Below are 13,585 nucleotides of genomic sequence, written 5' to 3'. Positions count from 1 at the left end.
TTCTCTTTGCTTCATTGTTTATATATGACCCTGGACCACAAAACCAGTCTATTTGTAGCAATAGCTAAACAAAATACATTGTATGGGTCAAAATTATCAATTTTTCTTTACGCCAAAAATCTATAGAATATTAAGTAAAGATCATGTTCTATGAAAATATTTTTGAATTTATTTTTCCTACCGTTGATATATCAAAACTTAATTATTGACTAGTAATATGCATTGCTTAGAACTTCATTTGGACTACTTTAAAGGTGATTTTTATTTTATTTTTATTTTAAAGATTTAATTTTTTGCAGTTGTCCAGTTGTATTTCAGCCAAATATGGTCCTATTTTAATAAACCATATATCAATAAAAGGCTTATTTATCAACTTTTAGATGATGTATAAATCTCAGTTTAAAAAAAAAAATTGATTCTTATGATTGCATTCCATTATTTTTTATTTAGCTTTATTTTATTTTTATTTCAATTTTAGTTTTAGCAATTTTCATACTTCAAATTAAACATTTTTCAGTTATTTATCAAGGCAACATTTTTTCTTTTTATAATATTTATATATTATTTTTTAGCTTTATTTTATGGTCCAGGGTCACATATGTTGTTCTTAATACATAACCATGGACCACAAAACCAGTCATAAGGTTAAATTTTACAAAACTGAGATGTATGCATCATATGAAAGCTCAATAAATAAGCTTTCTATTGATGTATGGTTTGTTAGGATAGGACAATATTTGGCTGAGATACATCTATTTGAAAATCTGAAATCTAAGGGTGCAAAAAATCAAAATACTGAGAAAAACACCTTTAAAGTTGTCCAAGTTAAGTTCTTAGCAATGCATATTACTAATCAAAAATTACATTTTGATAGGTTTACAGTAGGAATTTTACAAAAAATCTTCATGGAACATGATCTTTACTTAATTTCCTAATGATTTTTGGCATAAAAGAAAAATCAATAATTTTGACCCATGCAATGTATTTTTGGCTATTGCTACAAATATACCCCAGCGACTTAAGACTGGTTTTGTGCTCCAGGGTCACATATGTAATTTAGTATTTATATTATTTAAGTTTTTACATTTTATTTTAAGTTTTGAGCCATAATTGCATTCATTTTTTAGCTTTATTTTATTTTATTTTTATTTCAATTTTAGTTTAAGCAATTTTAATACTTCAAATTAAACTTTTTTCAGTTATTTATCAAGGCACCCATTTATTTTTTCATAATATTTAGATATTATTTTCTAGCTTTATTTCAATCACTGAAAACATTTTTTATATTTTTAGATAAGAATAACAACACTGAACTAAAGCACATTTTTATCCATTGCATTGTCTCACTTTTCTCCTGTTTAATTCTCTTGGTCTCCAACTGCCCGATGTTCAGTCTCTCCTCAGTGTACTCATGTCTGATGTCTTCTCTTGCAGCGAGAATTTTTAAGGGGTTCCTTGAGGCCTGGACATTACGGGAGGGACGAACAGCCCGCTTGTGCTGCACCATCGCAGATGTCAACCTGGAAGTCAAATAGATACCAAAAGTAAGAAAAAGTGCAATGTGTGACTTTAAATGAATGTTAAATGCCAAATGTTGGTTTAAAGTCACTCCATTATGTCAGTCTTATTTCACTTTGGTAGCTATTGATTAATGTCAGTATTTGGACCTTGAATTGGATTATATCAATCATGCTGATCTAACTGATCTGACAACAATCTTTCATGTTAGATATTTGAGCTGAATTTCACAAGTAGCCTGTAAGCTTCTTTCCAAAATCATGTTGTTTTTTCATTGTGCGCTCCAATTAATTTCAATCAAACTGCAGTTGGGTTATTGTGATTAACTAAAAAACTAAAAACTTACTAATACAATAAAACATAAAAAACATGATTTTTAAAAATTTAAAAATACAGTTATCTGTTTTTTTGCAAATAAACTCTTAAAAACATAATTATAATTTTAAATAATTTTTAACAAATTGAAATTAAAAAAATAAAAATGTAATTTTTTTTCTAGTACCTAGATTACAAAAACCCAAATCTTACGTTGGAGTTTGTTTTCCAAAGATGGCATCAAAGTCCTCATCCAGATGCATTCTGCTGCTCATGCTACGGGGAATATCTGTCACGTGACGGTAAAATTTTGAAAAGATCTCATCATCCAGGCGCATTACTTCCTTCACAGCTTTCTCTGTCACCGTCAAAGTCGTCTCCTGCAAACCTGACACTGAGAGGGAGGAAAGGATTGAGATGACAGTGCAACAGATAGAAATAGCAATGGAAATGTTTCATAATACAGAAAGAAAGAGTCATGATGGTTTAATTAAAAGCTCCATTATCAGGTCACTGTGACAGCAAATGAGAACAGCTTCTTTTTTTAAAGTTTCTGACTCCAAATTATGCAATTATGATTTATACTTTAACCTCTATAATGGGCACATAACATGCTTTTCTTAAAAAAAAATTGTGATTTCAAACGATTAATTGCATCCAAAATAAAAATTTGTTTACATAATATATACGTGTACACTGTATTTTTGTACACACACATACAATATATATTACAAAAATATTTATCTATTCACGTATATATTTATATTCATATAATTGATCATTTTTTAATATATAAACATAGCATTTTTCATATATATACACATATACATATATATACACATATATATACATATATACACACACACACGTGTATTTATATATACACAATAGGGTTGGGTCGATAGACGATGCCATCGTCCATCGCCGATGGCCAATAGACATCACGATGCTGAGCCGGCATCGCGATCCTCCGCCCCGCCCCCGCAGCGCCCCGCCCCGCCTCCGCCGCAGCAGCAACCCGCTCACGAAAAACACACACTAAATCCCTATATAGCCAAATGAAATGCATGCTTTCAATTTCTGCATCTTTACTTATTTTATTATTATTATGAGGAAATAACAACAAGGAAGTTTTTAGTGATCACAGTACAAATTACAGTGAACTCCTAACGAATTACATGAAAGTTCGTTTACATTAATAAATGAGACATACAAAAACAGCAGAAAAAAATTCTAAATAATTTTAATTAAATTAGATTAAATAAACTACACCAAATATGCCAGAGCTTGGAACAAAAACAAGAGTATATCTTTTTTTCCATCGAAATATGAATGTACAATACAAAGCCTAGTTGGAACACTTGGATTTGTGCCGAAAAACAGAGGTGCGTGAGCCCAACGCGCTATTTTTAGTTTCGCTTTGTTTTAGTTTCTTAACTTTATATATTTTGTTTCATTTCTGTTCTGTTCTAAATACCTCTACATTTAAATCATTCGTTTTGGAGTCAGGGTAACTAACTTATAGCTATGTTTATAGTGTTTATAATGTTAATACATAATATTTTGCTTGATTTGGTATTATTTCTGATATTACACTTTCTCTTTAAACATTCCGCTGCTCATTAAATGCGTTTGGAGAAAGTGTGTTAAGCAGTAAGCAAATAATGAGAGCGTTATTGAACTTAAAAAAAGCTGACTGGTCGAAAATATGTTAAGGACCAACACACATCCTCCAAATGCATTTATATAAACCCGCACTTGATCTTGTCTCGTCTGCACGCACGCACTGTCATGATCTAATGCACTTAATTCCGGATCTTTAAAAACAAATACCGTAACGCAAAAATCCAAAATCGGACATTTTCCAGAACAGGATCCGGCTCAAATTAAGCACTGGTGGACACGGTAGGCTACAATTAATTAATTCGTTATGAATAAATTATTTAACAACAACCATCCCTCACCCCCGCCCCCCGCAGACGATGCCATCGTCCATCGCGATGTTTCACATTAGACATCGTACGATGCCAAATTGGTCGACATCGCCCAACCCTAATACACAATAAATGTATACTGTATACACACATTATGTAAACAATTTTTTTTTATTAATTTGAAAAATTGTTTGACAGCACTAAAAAAATAAGAAATAAAATTAAAATACAAGAAAGTGAAGAGATTTGGCATCAATCAACTCACCTTTACTGTTCAAACGCCCCAAAAATGTCTCTAGCTTTTCCAGCTTTTTATCAGACTCCATTTCCGCTCTGGCCTCAATTTCTGCAGCACATTAGATTTTTTGCCCCAGTTATTATGGTGCAACAACAAACTTTTTCAAACTTTGTGGCTCTCTAAAGACGAATATCTTCTTTCATGAAGTGTGAGTGTGTGTGTGTGTGTGTGTGTGTGTGTGTGTCTGACATACCTTCCTGTGGTTTAGAGATAGCTGGCACACTGCTCTTCAGTTTAGCAGAGACTGGAGACAGAATAGGACTGATCACCGCAGATGAGGCAGCTAGACCTGACACACATACAGACAGACAGTAAGTACACCATTTATTAATTTTGCTCAAAAGTACACAACTTTTTTTAGTTGGTTTTGGAGCCAAGAAAACGTATTTGTGACCCTGGGTCTTAAGTGTCTTAAGTAGCACAGGTATATTTGTAGAGATAGCAAAAAAATACATTGTATAGCTCAAAATTATGTTTCTTTTATGCCAAAAATCATTAGGATATTAAGTAAAGATCATGTTCCATTAAGATATTTAGCAAATCTCCTACTCTAAAAACACTACATTGCCAAAAGTATTGGGACACCCCTTCTAATGAACAGGTTTAACTTCCCATGAGTACAAATCTTAAAGTTTAAGCATACAATGATATTCTAGGGAATTGTGTGCTTCTAATTTTATAGCAAACGTTTGGACAGGACCCTTTTCTATTCTAACATGACAATGTCTCTGTGTATAAGGCAAGGTTCAAATAGAAATGATTCATTTAGTCAGTGTGGAAGAACTTGACTGGTCTGCATAAAGCCAAGTCCTAATCCCAGCTGAACACCTCTGGTGTGACTTTAAATGCAGACCTTGACCCAAAAACTCATCAACAAACACCAGTGACTTGTATATGCACTACATGGACAAATGTATTGGGACACCCCCTTCTTTAGAACAGAAAAGCTGTGGCAACAAATATGGAAACATAATTAATGTATTTAAAAATTGTATTTTTATCTCTGTTGCAACAGTTTTGGATTTGTCTAAAATGACTGTACTCATATGTACAAGTCACTGGTGTTTGGTGGACTTTGGTGGATTAGGACTAGCTTTATGCAGACCAGTCAAATTCTTCCACACTGACTTGTACACAGAGGCATTGTCATTTTAGAATAGAAAAGGGTCCTGTCCAAACTGTTACTATAAAATTAGAAGCACACAATTCCCTAAAACATCATTATATGCTTAAATATTAAGATTTGTACTCATGGAAATTACTAAAGTAGTCAAACATGTTCATTAGAAGGGGGTGTCCCAATACTTTTGGCAATATAGTGTATAACAAAACTCGATTAGTAATATGCATTGCTAAGAACTTAATTTGGACAACTTTAAAAGGCAATTTTCATAAAATTGATTTTTTTTTTTGCACCCTCAGATTCAAGATTTTTTATAGTTGTATCTCAGCCAAATATTGTCCTAACAAATTTTTTAGTTTTCAGATAATGAATAAATCTCAATTTCAAAAATGTTTCCGTTATGACTGGTTTTGTGGTCCAGGGTCACATTTTAATCTCAGATTTGTCTAGTTATTTCTTTCTCAAACTAATGAACATTTAGCACAAGCCTTTACATTTGATGTAAGGATAATAATCCTGACTTGTGTTTGCACATCCAAACCTTTTTTCACCATTCTGCCAGCCACAGTGTACTGGCTGGAGTCATTGGCCACGCCCTTTCCTGTGCTTTGCCATGCCTCCTCCCGTGTTGAGATCATCTGCTTCCTCTCCTCGATGGACATCTGCCCCTCCCCTTCTTCAAGTTTCTGTTTAAATGAGACAAAACAGACATGGCGGCTATAGATCATTCTGATATGTTTACAGGAAGGAACGACCAACGATTAGGACATAATGAACAGATAATTCAAACAAGCAGTTCATCAAGCAGACTCAAATTGTACAATGTCAAAAGTGCTTTCAAAACATTTGAATATGACAATCCTTTTTGCTGTTCATACAGTATTGAAATCTACCAGTCAACAGCAAAAACTAAATACACAGTAATCCTTACTCAAAGTGCTCTGCATTTCCATCTAAATTAGATTTATGCATTTATGCCGCCAACACTCACTTAATGAATGCAACTCTCTTAGAGTTTATACAGCAAGTTCAACATTTGTTCTGCAAGTTCAAGTTCTAGTTCTAAGGCATACATAAATATATACATACATGCACACACAAATAATTATGAACTACACTCACTTGATTCAAATCAACAAGTAAAAAGCAACTCCTAACTCATATGACAAAACCTAATCATCTGAACCACTATTCTACACTAAGACAGATTATCTGGTGGCAGAAAGATGGAATAGACAAACCAGGAGGAAATTCACATTTCATAGAGTTATGTTTATGTTAGAAATGAAATGGTTCCAAAATGCACACGCTCTCTCTTACCTGGCCTTGTTGTTCAACATATTGGCATTTTGGGGTAGATGGGAGAGGAGGAGGAGAGTAAGTGGAAGAAAAGACAGGTTCCTACAGACAGAGTGGAAGGACGAAACAGGAAGAAGACAGAAGACGAGAATGAATGAAAGAGCAAGAGACAATGTTTACAGGGCGAGATATGAATGGAAGAAGAATACAATTCACAGATGTCAGAGAATGAATGAGGAATAAAATGGCAAGAGAAAAACCTGGACCAGTGGTTCTCAACTGGTTTTGCTTCAAGATACAGATTTTGCATTGGATATCAAGTGGCGACTAACAGTACAAAAATTAGTAGTGAAAATTTAACAAAATTATTAATATGACATAAGATGATGACATAAACTGGCCTATTTGCTTTGTATATATTTATCATAAAGCTTTCAAGTTCTTGGTTAGCTACATTTTATTAATCATAATTTGCATTCATCTTTACTGTCCATGATATGAGAACAGGTCAGTTGAGAAGCACAGATCTGGTCCATCTAGAAAAGCAAAGTGTTCACCCATAACGTTAAGTGAATTCAGCAGGTTTTACAGAAATGTGAATATTAACTCACTACAGCCATGTTAAAACAAACAGAAGGGTAACACTTTCCAAAAAGGTTAATGTTAATGTTAGCTAATAAAAATACAATTATTCAATGTTCATGTTAGTTTACAGGGTATTAACTAATGTTAAAAGTAACAACTTTTATTTTAAAAAAACGTATGTAAATGTCAAAATTAACATTAACAAAAATTAAGAAATGCTGCAGAAGTATTATATTCTTAAAAATAAAGGTGCTTAAAAAGGTTCTTCACAGCGACGCCATAGAAAAAACATGTTTGGTTCCACAAAGAACCATTCAGTCATTCAGAAAGGTTCTTCATATGTTCAAGGGTCTTTATGGATCTATTTGTGACCACAAAACCAGTCATAAGGGTATTTTTTAAACTGAGATTTATACAGCATGAATAAATAAGCTTTTGATGTATGGTTTGTTGGGACAATATTTGGCTGAGATTTGAAAATCTGGAATTTGAGGGTGCAAAACATCTAAATATTGAGAAAATTGCTTTTAGTTGTCCAAATGAAGTTCTTAGCAATGCATATTACTAATCAAAGTAAGTTTTGATATACTGCATTTGCGGTAGGAAATTGACTAAATATCTTCATGGAACATTTGCTTAATATCCGAATGATTTTTGGCATAAAAGAAAAATTGATAATTTTGACACATACAATATATTTTTGGCTATTTCTACAAATATACCCATGCTACTTAAGACTGGTTTTGTGGTCCAGGGTCACATTTAGACAAAACAGGTTGTTCCATGGTGTCGTGAATCACCAGTGAATGTTAACAAATGAAACCTTTTTGTAAAGTGTTACCAACTGAAATGTGTCAAATATTTTACTAAACTAACACAGTGAGCTATAAAAATAAGGTTAATTTAGAATACAAGACAAGCAGTGTTTTAAGAAACAGCCAATCAAACTGCAGTTTGCAGTAGCAGGCCAGCCAATCATCTTGGAGCTAAAGCCAAACTAGTCCAAGACAGACACTAATGTTAGCGCTTACCCAGAGCTGCTCAGAAGACGTGAACTCACTGATAACAGCCTCATCCTAAACACACAGGAGACGTGTGTGTGTGAGGTACAAAGAGCTAAAACTGGTAAAATGCTACATGAAAGCTATTTGGTATGCATAGCTGGCCTTTATCAAGACCTGGCCTTTCAGTTTAGTACAGTATAAACTAAAAACACATTCCTTTAACCTTTGCACTTGCAGAATTGAGAGTAGCACAATAACTCAAACGCACAAGGTACTATATAAAACTCAGTGAAGACTGAAAATTACACAGGGTTTGAAAAGAGGAACACCACGCAATTTACTACACCATGCTGTGAAATGACTCATAAGACTGTGTAAAATACAGGTTTCAGGTCTAGCCAGTCAATTCACAGCTTTGCTTGTTGTAAATGAATGTGTTACTATTCACAAATTAGAATAACACATCTGATTCACAGTTTAGACTGGGAATCATTCACCAAAAATGAAAATTTCCATCTTAAGCACTTTCTTTCTTCCGAGGAACACAAAGAGGTACATTTTTAAAGAATATCCTGGACATTTTTTCCATGTCAAGGTCGAAGGTAGTACTAGAGTACTTCATTACTATACTTTAGGATTATTCTAGAGAAATTGTACTTTACAATAGTTCTAAAACTGAATACTGGCACTTTTACAAAAACCTTTTACAATTTCATGCACATTTTAAAGAAGAATACATATGTCACCAGGACTTTAAAATGGCATTTATTTCATATATCATTATGTTTTCAGTCAATAAGAAACCCAAAAAATGGGAAAATAGTGATTTTTGACAGGTTTCTTTAAACTATTATTGCCTCAAATGTACTAAAATAAAAAATATGTACTGTCTCTTGTTGACAGTATTTGTACCTGAACCCGAGTACAATTTCTTGGCACTTTTTAAACCCATAATTTTATTAAATTGTAAACGGCAGCAACATGAGAACTTCTGCAGTTACAAAGTATTATTTCATATAAATGTAAAAAGTTAATTTATGGTAAAAACATTACAATACTAAATTACAGTTTTACATCACAGACACCAGTGTCTGTTTATATACAGTCCCATGAAAAAGTTTACGAACCCCTTGCAGAATCTGTGAAAATGTGAATAAATTTTAACAAAATAAGAGAGATCATTCAAAATGCGTGTTATTTTTTATTTAGTACTGTCTTGAGTAAGACATTTTACATAAAAGATGTTTACATATAGTCCATGAGACAAGAAAATAGCTGAAACTATTAAAATAACCCCCTTAACCTTCTAACATGATGCATTAAGAGCCGGGTGTTTAAAATTTGAAGATCAAGGTAAATTGTAGGGCTGTGCAATTAAAATTAATTGTTGATCCTGTTTCGATTTTGGCTACAAACAATTATGAAACTACAATAATCGAGATAAAAAGACTATTGCTCCCGATTCCGCCCCCTTTGTGTGCTTTCGCTCCTTTATAAAAGCCCAATTTCACATGCAAATCAGTAAAATCATGTAACATGACTTGCATAAAATGGGACTTACTTGATTTATTAATGTTTATTTGATGTTGTGTTTTTAAAAGCACAAAAGATAATTTGCACTGTTCTGTGTATGCGTTCCGAGACGGAACAGGACACGGACAAGTAAAGTGAACGTTTAGCTTAAGATGTGCACCTTAACGGTCAAATACATGCAAATATGTGTCAAAATCACTCACTGCTCTTGATGGAGGAACTTTTGCAGTTTTTATAAGAAACTAAGCATGTTTAATTCTTAAAGTGAAAACTATGCTTTTTTTAACATTATTAACTACGTTAAATTTCCAAAAACAAAAAAAAAAAGGGTTTCATTTGTATCATTTTTTTCTGTTGTATTGCTATCTTTAAATAAATCAGTCATATAAAGATCCAGACCCAATCATAAATGTGTTAAATAATCGTGACTACAATATTGGCTAAAATAAACGTGATTATGATTTTTGTCATAATCGAGCAGCCCTAGTAAATTGTACTTGTCCAGGAAACATGCATCTTCTGTTGCTTCTGAAGGGCAGTATTAAATGGAAAAAAAAAATAAAAGTGATATTCAACAAAATAAGAAAAATTTGAAACATCTTCATCCTGTTCAAAAGTTTTCACCCCCGGCTCTTAATTAATAGTGTTTCCGTCTGGAGCATAAGTAAATGTTTGAACCTTTTTTTAATGTTGTGTTTGAGTCCCTCAGTTGTCCTCAGTGTGAAAAAAAATCATACAGTCACTGCTGGAAAGTATTTAAATATGCAAAAGATGCTGAAAAACGGAAGAATACAAACAAAGGACTCACGAACAACCATCACAAAAAAAAAAAAAAAAAAAAAAAAAAAAAAAAAAAAAACAGACGTAGAAGGGTTCCCAAACTTTTGAAGGGGGTTATTTTTAAATATTTCAGTATATTTTTTTGTCTTGTGGACTATAAGTTAACATCTTTTATATATAATATCTTACTCAGAACAGTACTAAATAAAAAAATTACAAGCATTTTGTATGATCTTTCTTATTTTGTTAAAATTATTCACATTTTCATAGATTCTGCAAGGGATTCCAAACTTTTGCATGCAGCTGTACATCACACTGGTTATAACTTGCACCCAGACACATAGGAACTATTCCAATGTAAGTAGGTGGTGGTGACACATAAGAATTTTAATACGCTTATGATTATATATAAAAAGAATAATTTAATAACTCTGTGATGCTTTTCCCAAATTGATGTTGCTAGGCTACAGATTCTTACCTTTTTCTTAAAGCCTTGCTCCTCCATTATTTGACTGCTCTTCTCGCTTACAGTCACCACTTCCTGTATGACTTCCTGTTTCTTGTTGATCCTGTTTTTCCAATCTTCCTCTCCACTTTTCTTTAACAAGGCCAACCTGAGAAATGAGAGTATCAAATGCTTTACTCCATGTTGAACATTGAAACTATGCAAAGGATGTTGTTGTTCACACATTCAGAAATCCCACCAAATACTACAGCATTCAAAACCCTAAACCATTCAGCTTTCTCATGCGACTTTGTCATGGTTTGTTGTCTCTATCTCTCCGTTTGTACTCATTTCATCCGATTCTGCGGGGAAGGCTGGGAGATCTAAAATAGTGCTGTCCGCGTTATCAGCGCTCACCGAGAGCAGAGATGACCCAATTTCATTTATAAGACAAGACAGAAGGAGAACAGCTCCAGTCACCCTGCAACATCTAAAGCCATCAGCACGCTCCAACGCATGTGCCATTGTTTCTTACACTGCAATACGCCATGAGTGTGCTTTTAACCTGCTGTTCATCTGCTAATTGTCAGACTAATCATAACATGTTTTTCATGTTATAAGCATATCATGTTATTTAAACTGTAACAGTCGCTTCTTCTCACTAAGCCTACATTTATTTGCTCCAAAATACAGCAAAAGCAGTAATATTGTAAAATATTTTTACTATTTAAATAATTGCTTTCTATTTGAATATATTTTAAAATGTAATTTATTCCTTTGATTAAAGCTTAATTTTTAGCACCATTACTCCAGTCTTTAGTGTCACATGATCCCTTAGAAATCATTATAATATGCTGATTTGCTGTTCAAGAATTTTTTTTATTTAGGATGCTTTAAATTGATCAAGTGACAATAAAGACATTTATAAATGTTACAAAAGACTTCCATTTCAGATAAATGCTGTTCTTCTGAACTTTCTATTAATCAAAGAAACCTGAAAAAATTAATGAGCAGCAAATCAGAATATTAGAATGATTTTTGATCATGTGACTGGACAAGCTTTGAAATCACAGGAATAAATTACATTTTAAAATATATTCAAATAGAAAAAAAGCTATTTTAAATAGTGAAAATATTTAAAATAATAAAATATTTTACTGCTTTTGCTGTACTATGGATCAAATAAATGCAGACTTGGTGAGCAGAAGAGAGTTCTTCAAAAAAACATTAGAAATTGACTGGCCATTTCTTTTTTTTTTACCATTTTTTGGGAAATAAAATGTGTAAAATCAAGCAAATTATATATGAACATATACCTTTGTAGAAACCTTCAGGATATAGTCAGAAATAAAAAAATTGTTTTGTGTGTGTAAGTGTTACTGAAGTGGAGATTTATGGCTCAGTGTAGAAGAAAAAACTCCTTTTGAGAAAACTGCCTTTAAAAATATGCATTGTAATTGAAATCTATTGACACAAAGAGATAAAGTGCTATAAAAGTAACACTTAACAGTGTGTTTTGGATGTTTTCTTTCCACTAGTCTGGAAAAGTGCCCTTAACATAGAACACCATTATTTTAAACTGTAATAATACTTCACAATATTTCTGATCAAGTAAATGCAGCCTCAAATCAAGTAAATCTTACTGATCCCCAACTTTCGAGCGACAGTGTATGTAGATGTGAAGTAAGCAGCACACACCTCTCTTTGATTGACATGGATGTCATGGCCTCTGGATCTTCGTGGATCTCTGGCTTTTGGTCTTTGGAGACGACAGGTCCAGATGGGGTGTATTTTCCAAGGATCTCTTCTCGGGGCTGCGTTGGAGGTGGTATGAAGCACTGGGGTTTTGGCTGGGTTTGAGGGGGTATCTTGGGTTGAGGGGGAATGTAGGCATGTGACTGGGGTGGAAGGAAGGACTGCGGTTTGGGCTGCGTCTGTGGTGGAATTCTTGTTTGCGCCTGCTGCTGAGGTTCAGGGAACAGCTGGGTTTGCCGTGGAGGAGTGTCAATGTGGATGTGAGGTTGAGTGTCAGAAATGAGGTGTGTTTGTGATTTCACCTGCGTCTGTGGCGGTGTCGGCGGGCTGTAGGGATGTGTTTGGGGTCGAGTGTGGGTTGGTGTGTAGATTTGAGGGTTCTGTGTTGGTTTTGGCTCAGGCTGCGGAGACGGAGGCGTGTAGGCCTGGGTTTGCTGGAGGTAAGTGAGAGCGTGTGAGGTGTGTGAAGAACTTCTAGAGGAGACCACAGGCGTGCTGCTCACGGTCCTCACGGGAACGCTGGGATCAGAGACATCTGGAGAAACACATCAAGGTCTATCGTCAGAACAAATACAAAAGAGACTTAAGAGACTTTAAGAGACTTAAAGGATAACTATTGCCAAAATGCAACCTGGGCTGTTTTTTTTTTTTTTTACTGTAAACAAGACATATATCTAAAAGCATAATTACGACAAACGAGCCGTTTTTGAGATTGACCGTGATTTCTTTTTGTTGTCAATGGCCGGTGAATGGGAGTACTAAGGGCATAACTTTGAGCGCATCAAAATCGATATTTTTACAACACTAAGAAGGCTCGACACACCATGAAACTTTGCTTGAAGTATCGTCTGGGTCTCTACACATGAACTCGAACATTGAGAACATTGTTTGTGTACACAGAGTTTACTAAAAAGAAAGGTTTTGAACAACTCACTTTCACTGTTTGAGTTTCCGCTCGCGGCCGTCTTGCCAGTCAAGAGGTGTCGATCTCCGAAT

The 13,585-nt window shown here is 34.0% G+C and overlaps 1 protein-coding gene across 5 annotated transcripts in view; it reads right to left on the bottom strand.

The window, feature by feature from the left end:
* The window catches only part of svilb (supervillin b), a 78,347-nt gene that overhangs the window by 11,466 nt on the left and 53,296 nt on the right, over positions 1-13,585 (bottom strand). For 4 of the 5 annotated variants that reach the window (XM_073848073.1, XM_073848071.1, XM_073848069.1 and 1 more), the window contains exons 16-24: positions 12,533-13,124; positions 10,868-11,003; positions 8,104-8,148; positions 6,509-6,589; positions 5,730-5,874; positions 4,259-4,354; positions 4,033-4,113; positions 2,047-2,227; positions 1,348-1,520 (exon numbers count right to left, since the gene is read on the bottom strand). In XM_073848073.1, the coding sequence (XP_073704174.1) occupies positions 1,348-1,520; positions 2,047-2,227; positions 4,033-4,113; positions 4,259-4,354; positions 5,730-5,874; positions 6,509-6,589; positions 8,104-8,148; positions 10,868-11,003; positions 12,533-13,124 (1,530 nt within the window). The remainder of the gene's footprint in view (positions 1-1,347; positions 1,521-2,046; positions 2,228-4,032; positions 4,114-4,258; positions 4,355-5,729; positions 5,875-6,508; positions 6,590-8,103; positions 8,149-10,867; positions 11,004-12,532; positions 13,125-13,585) is intronic. The other variant, XM_073848072.1, reaches the window with a different exon arrangement.

Source organism: Garra rufa, chromosome 10, assembly GCF_049309525.1.
Source record: "Garra rufa chromosome 10, GarRuf1.0, whole genome shotgun sequence".
In the NCBI taxonomy this organism is placed as follows: Eukaryota; Metazoa; Chordata; class Actinopteri; order Cypriniformes; family Cyprinidae; genus Garra; species Garra rufa.
This window is presented reverse-complemented; position numbering and strand designations above follow the sequence as displayed.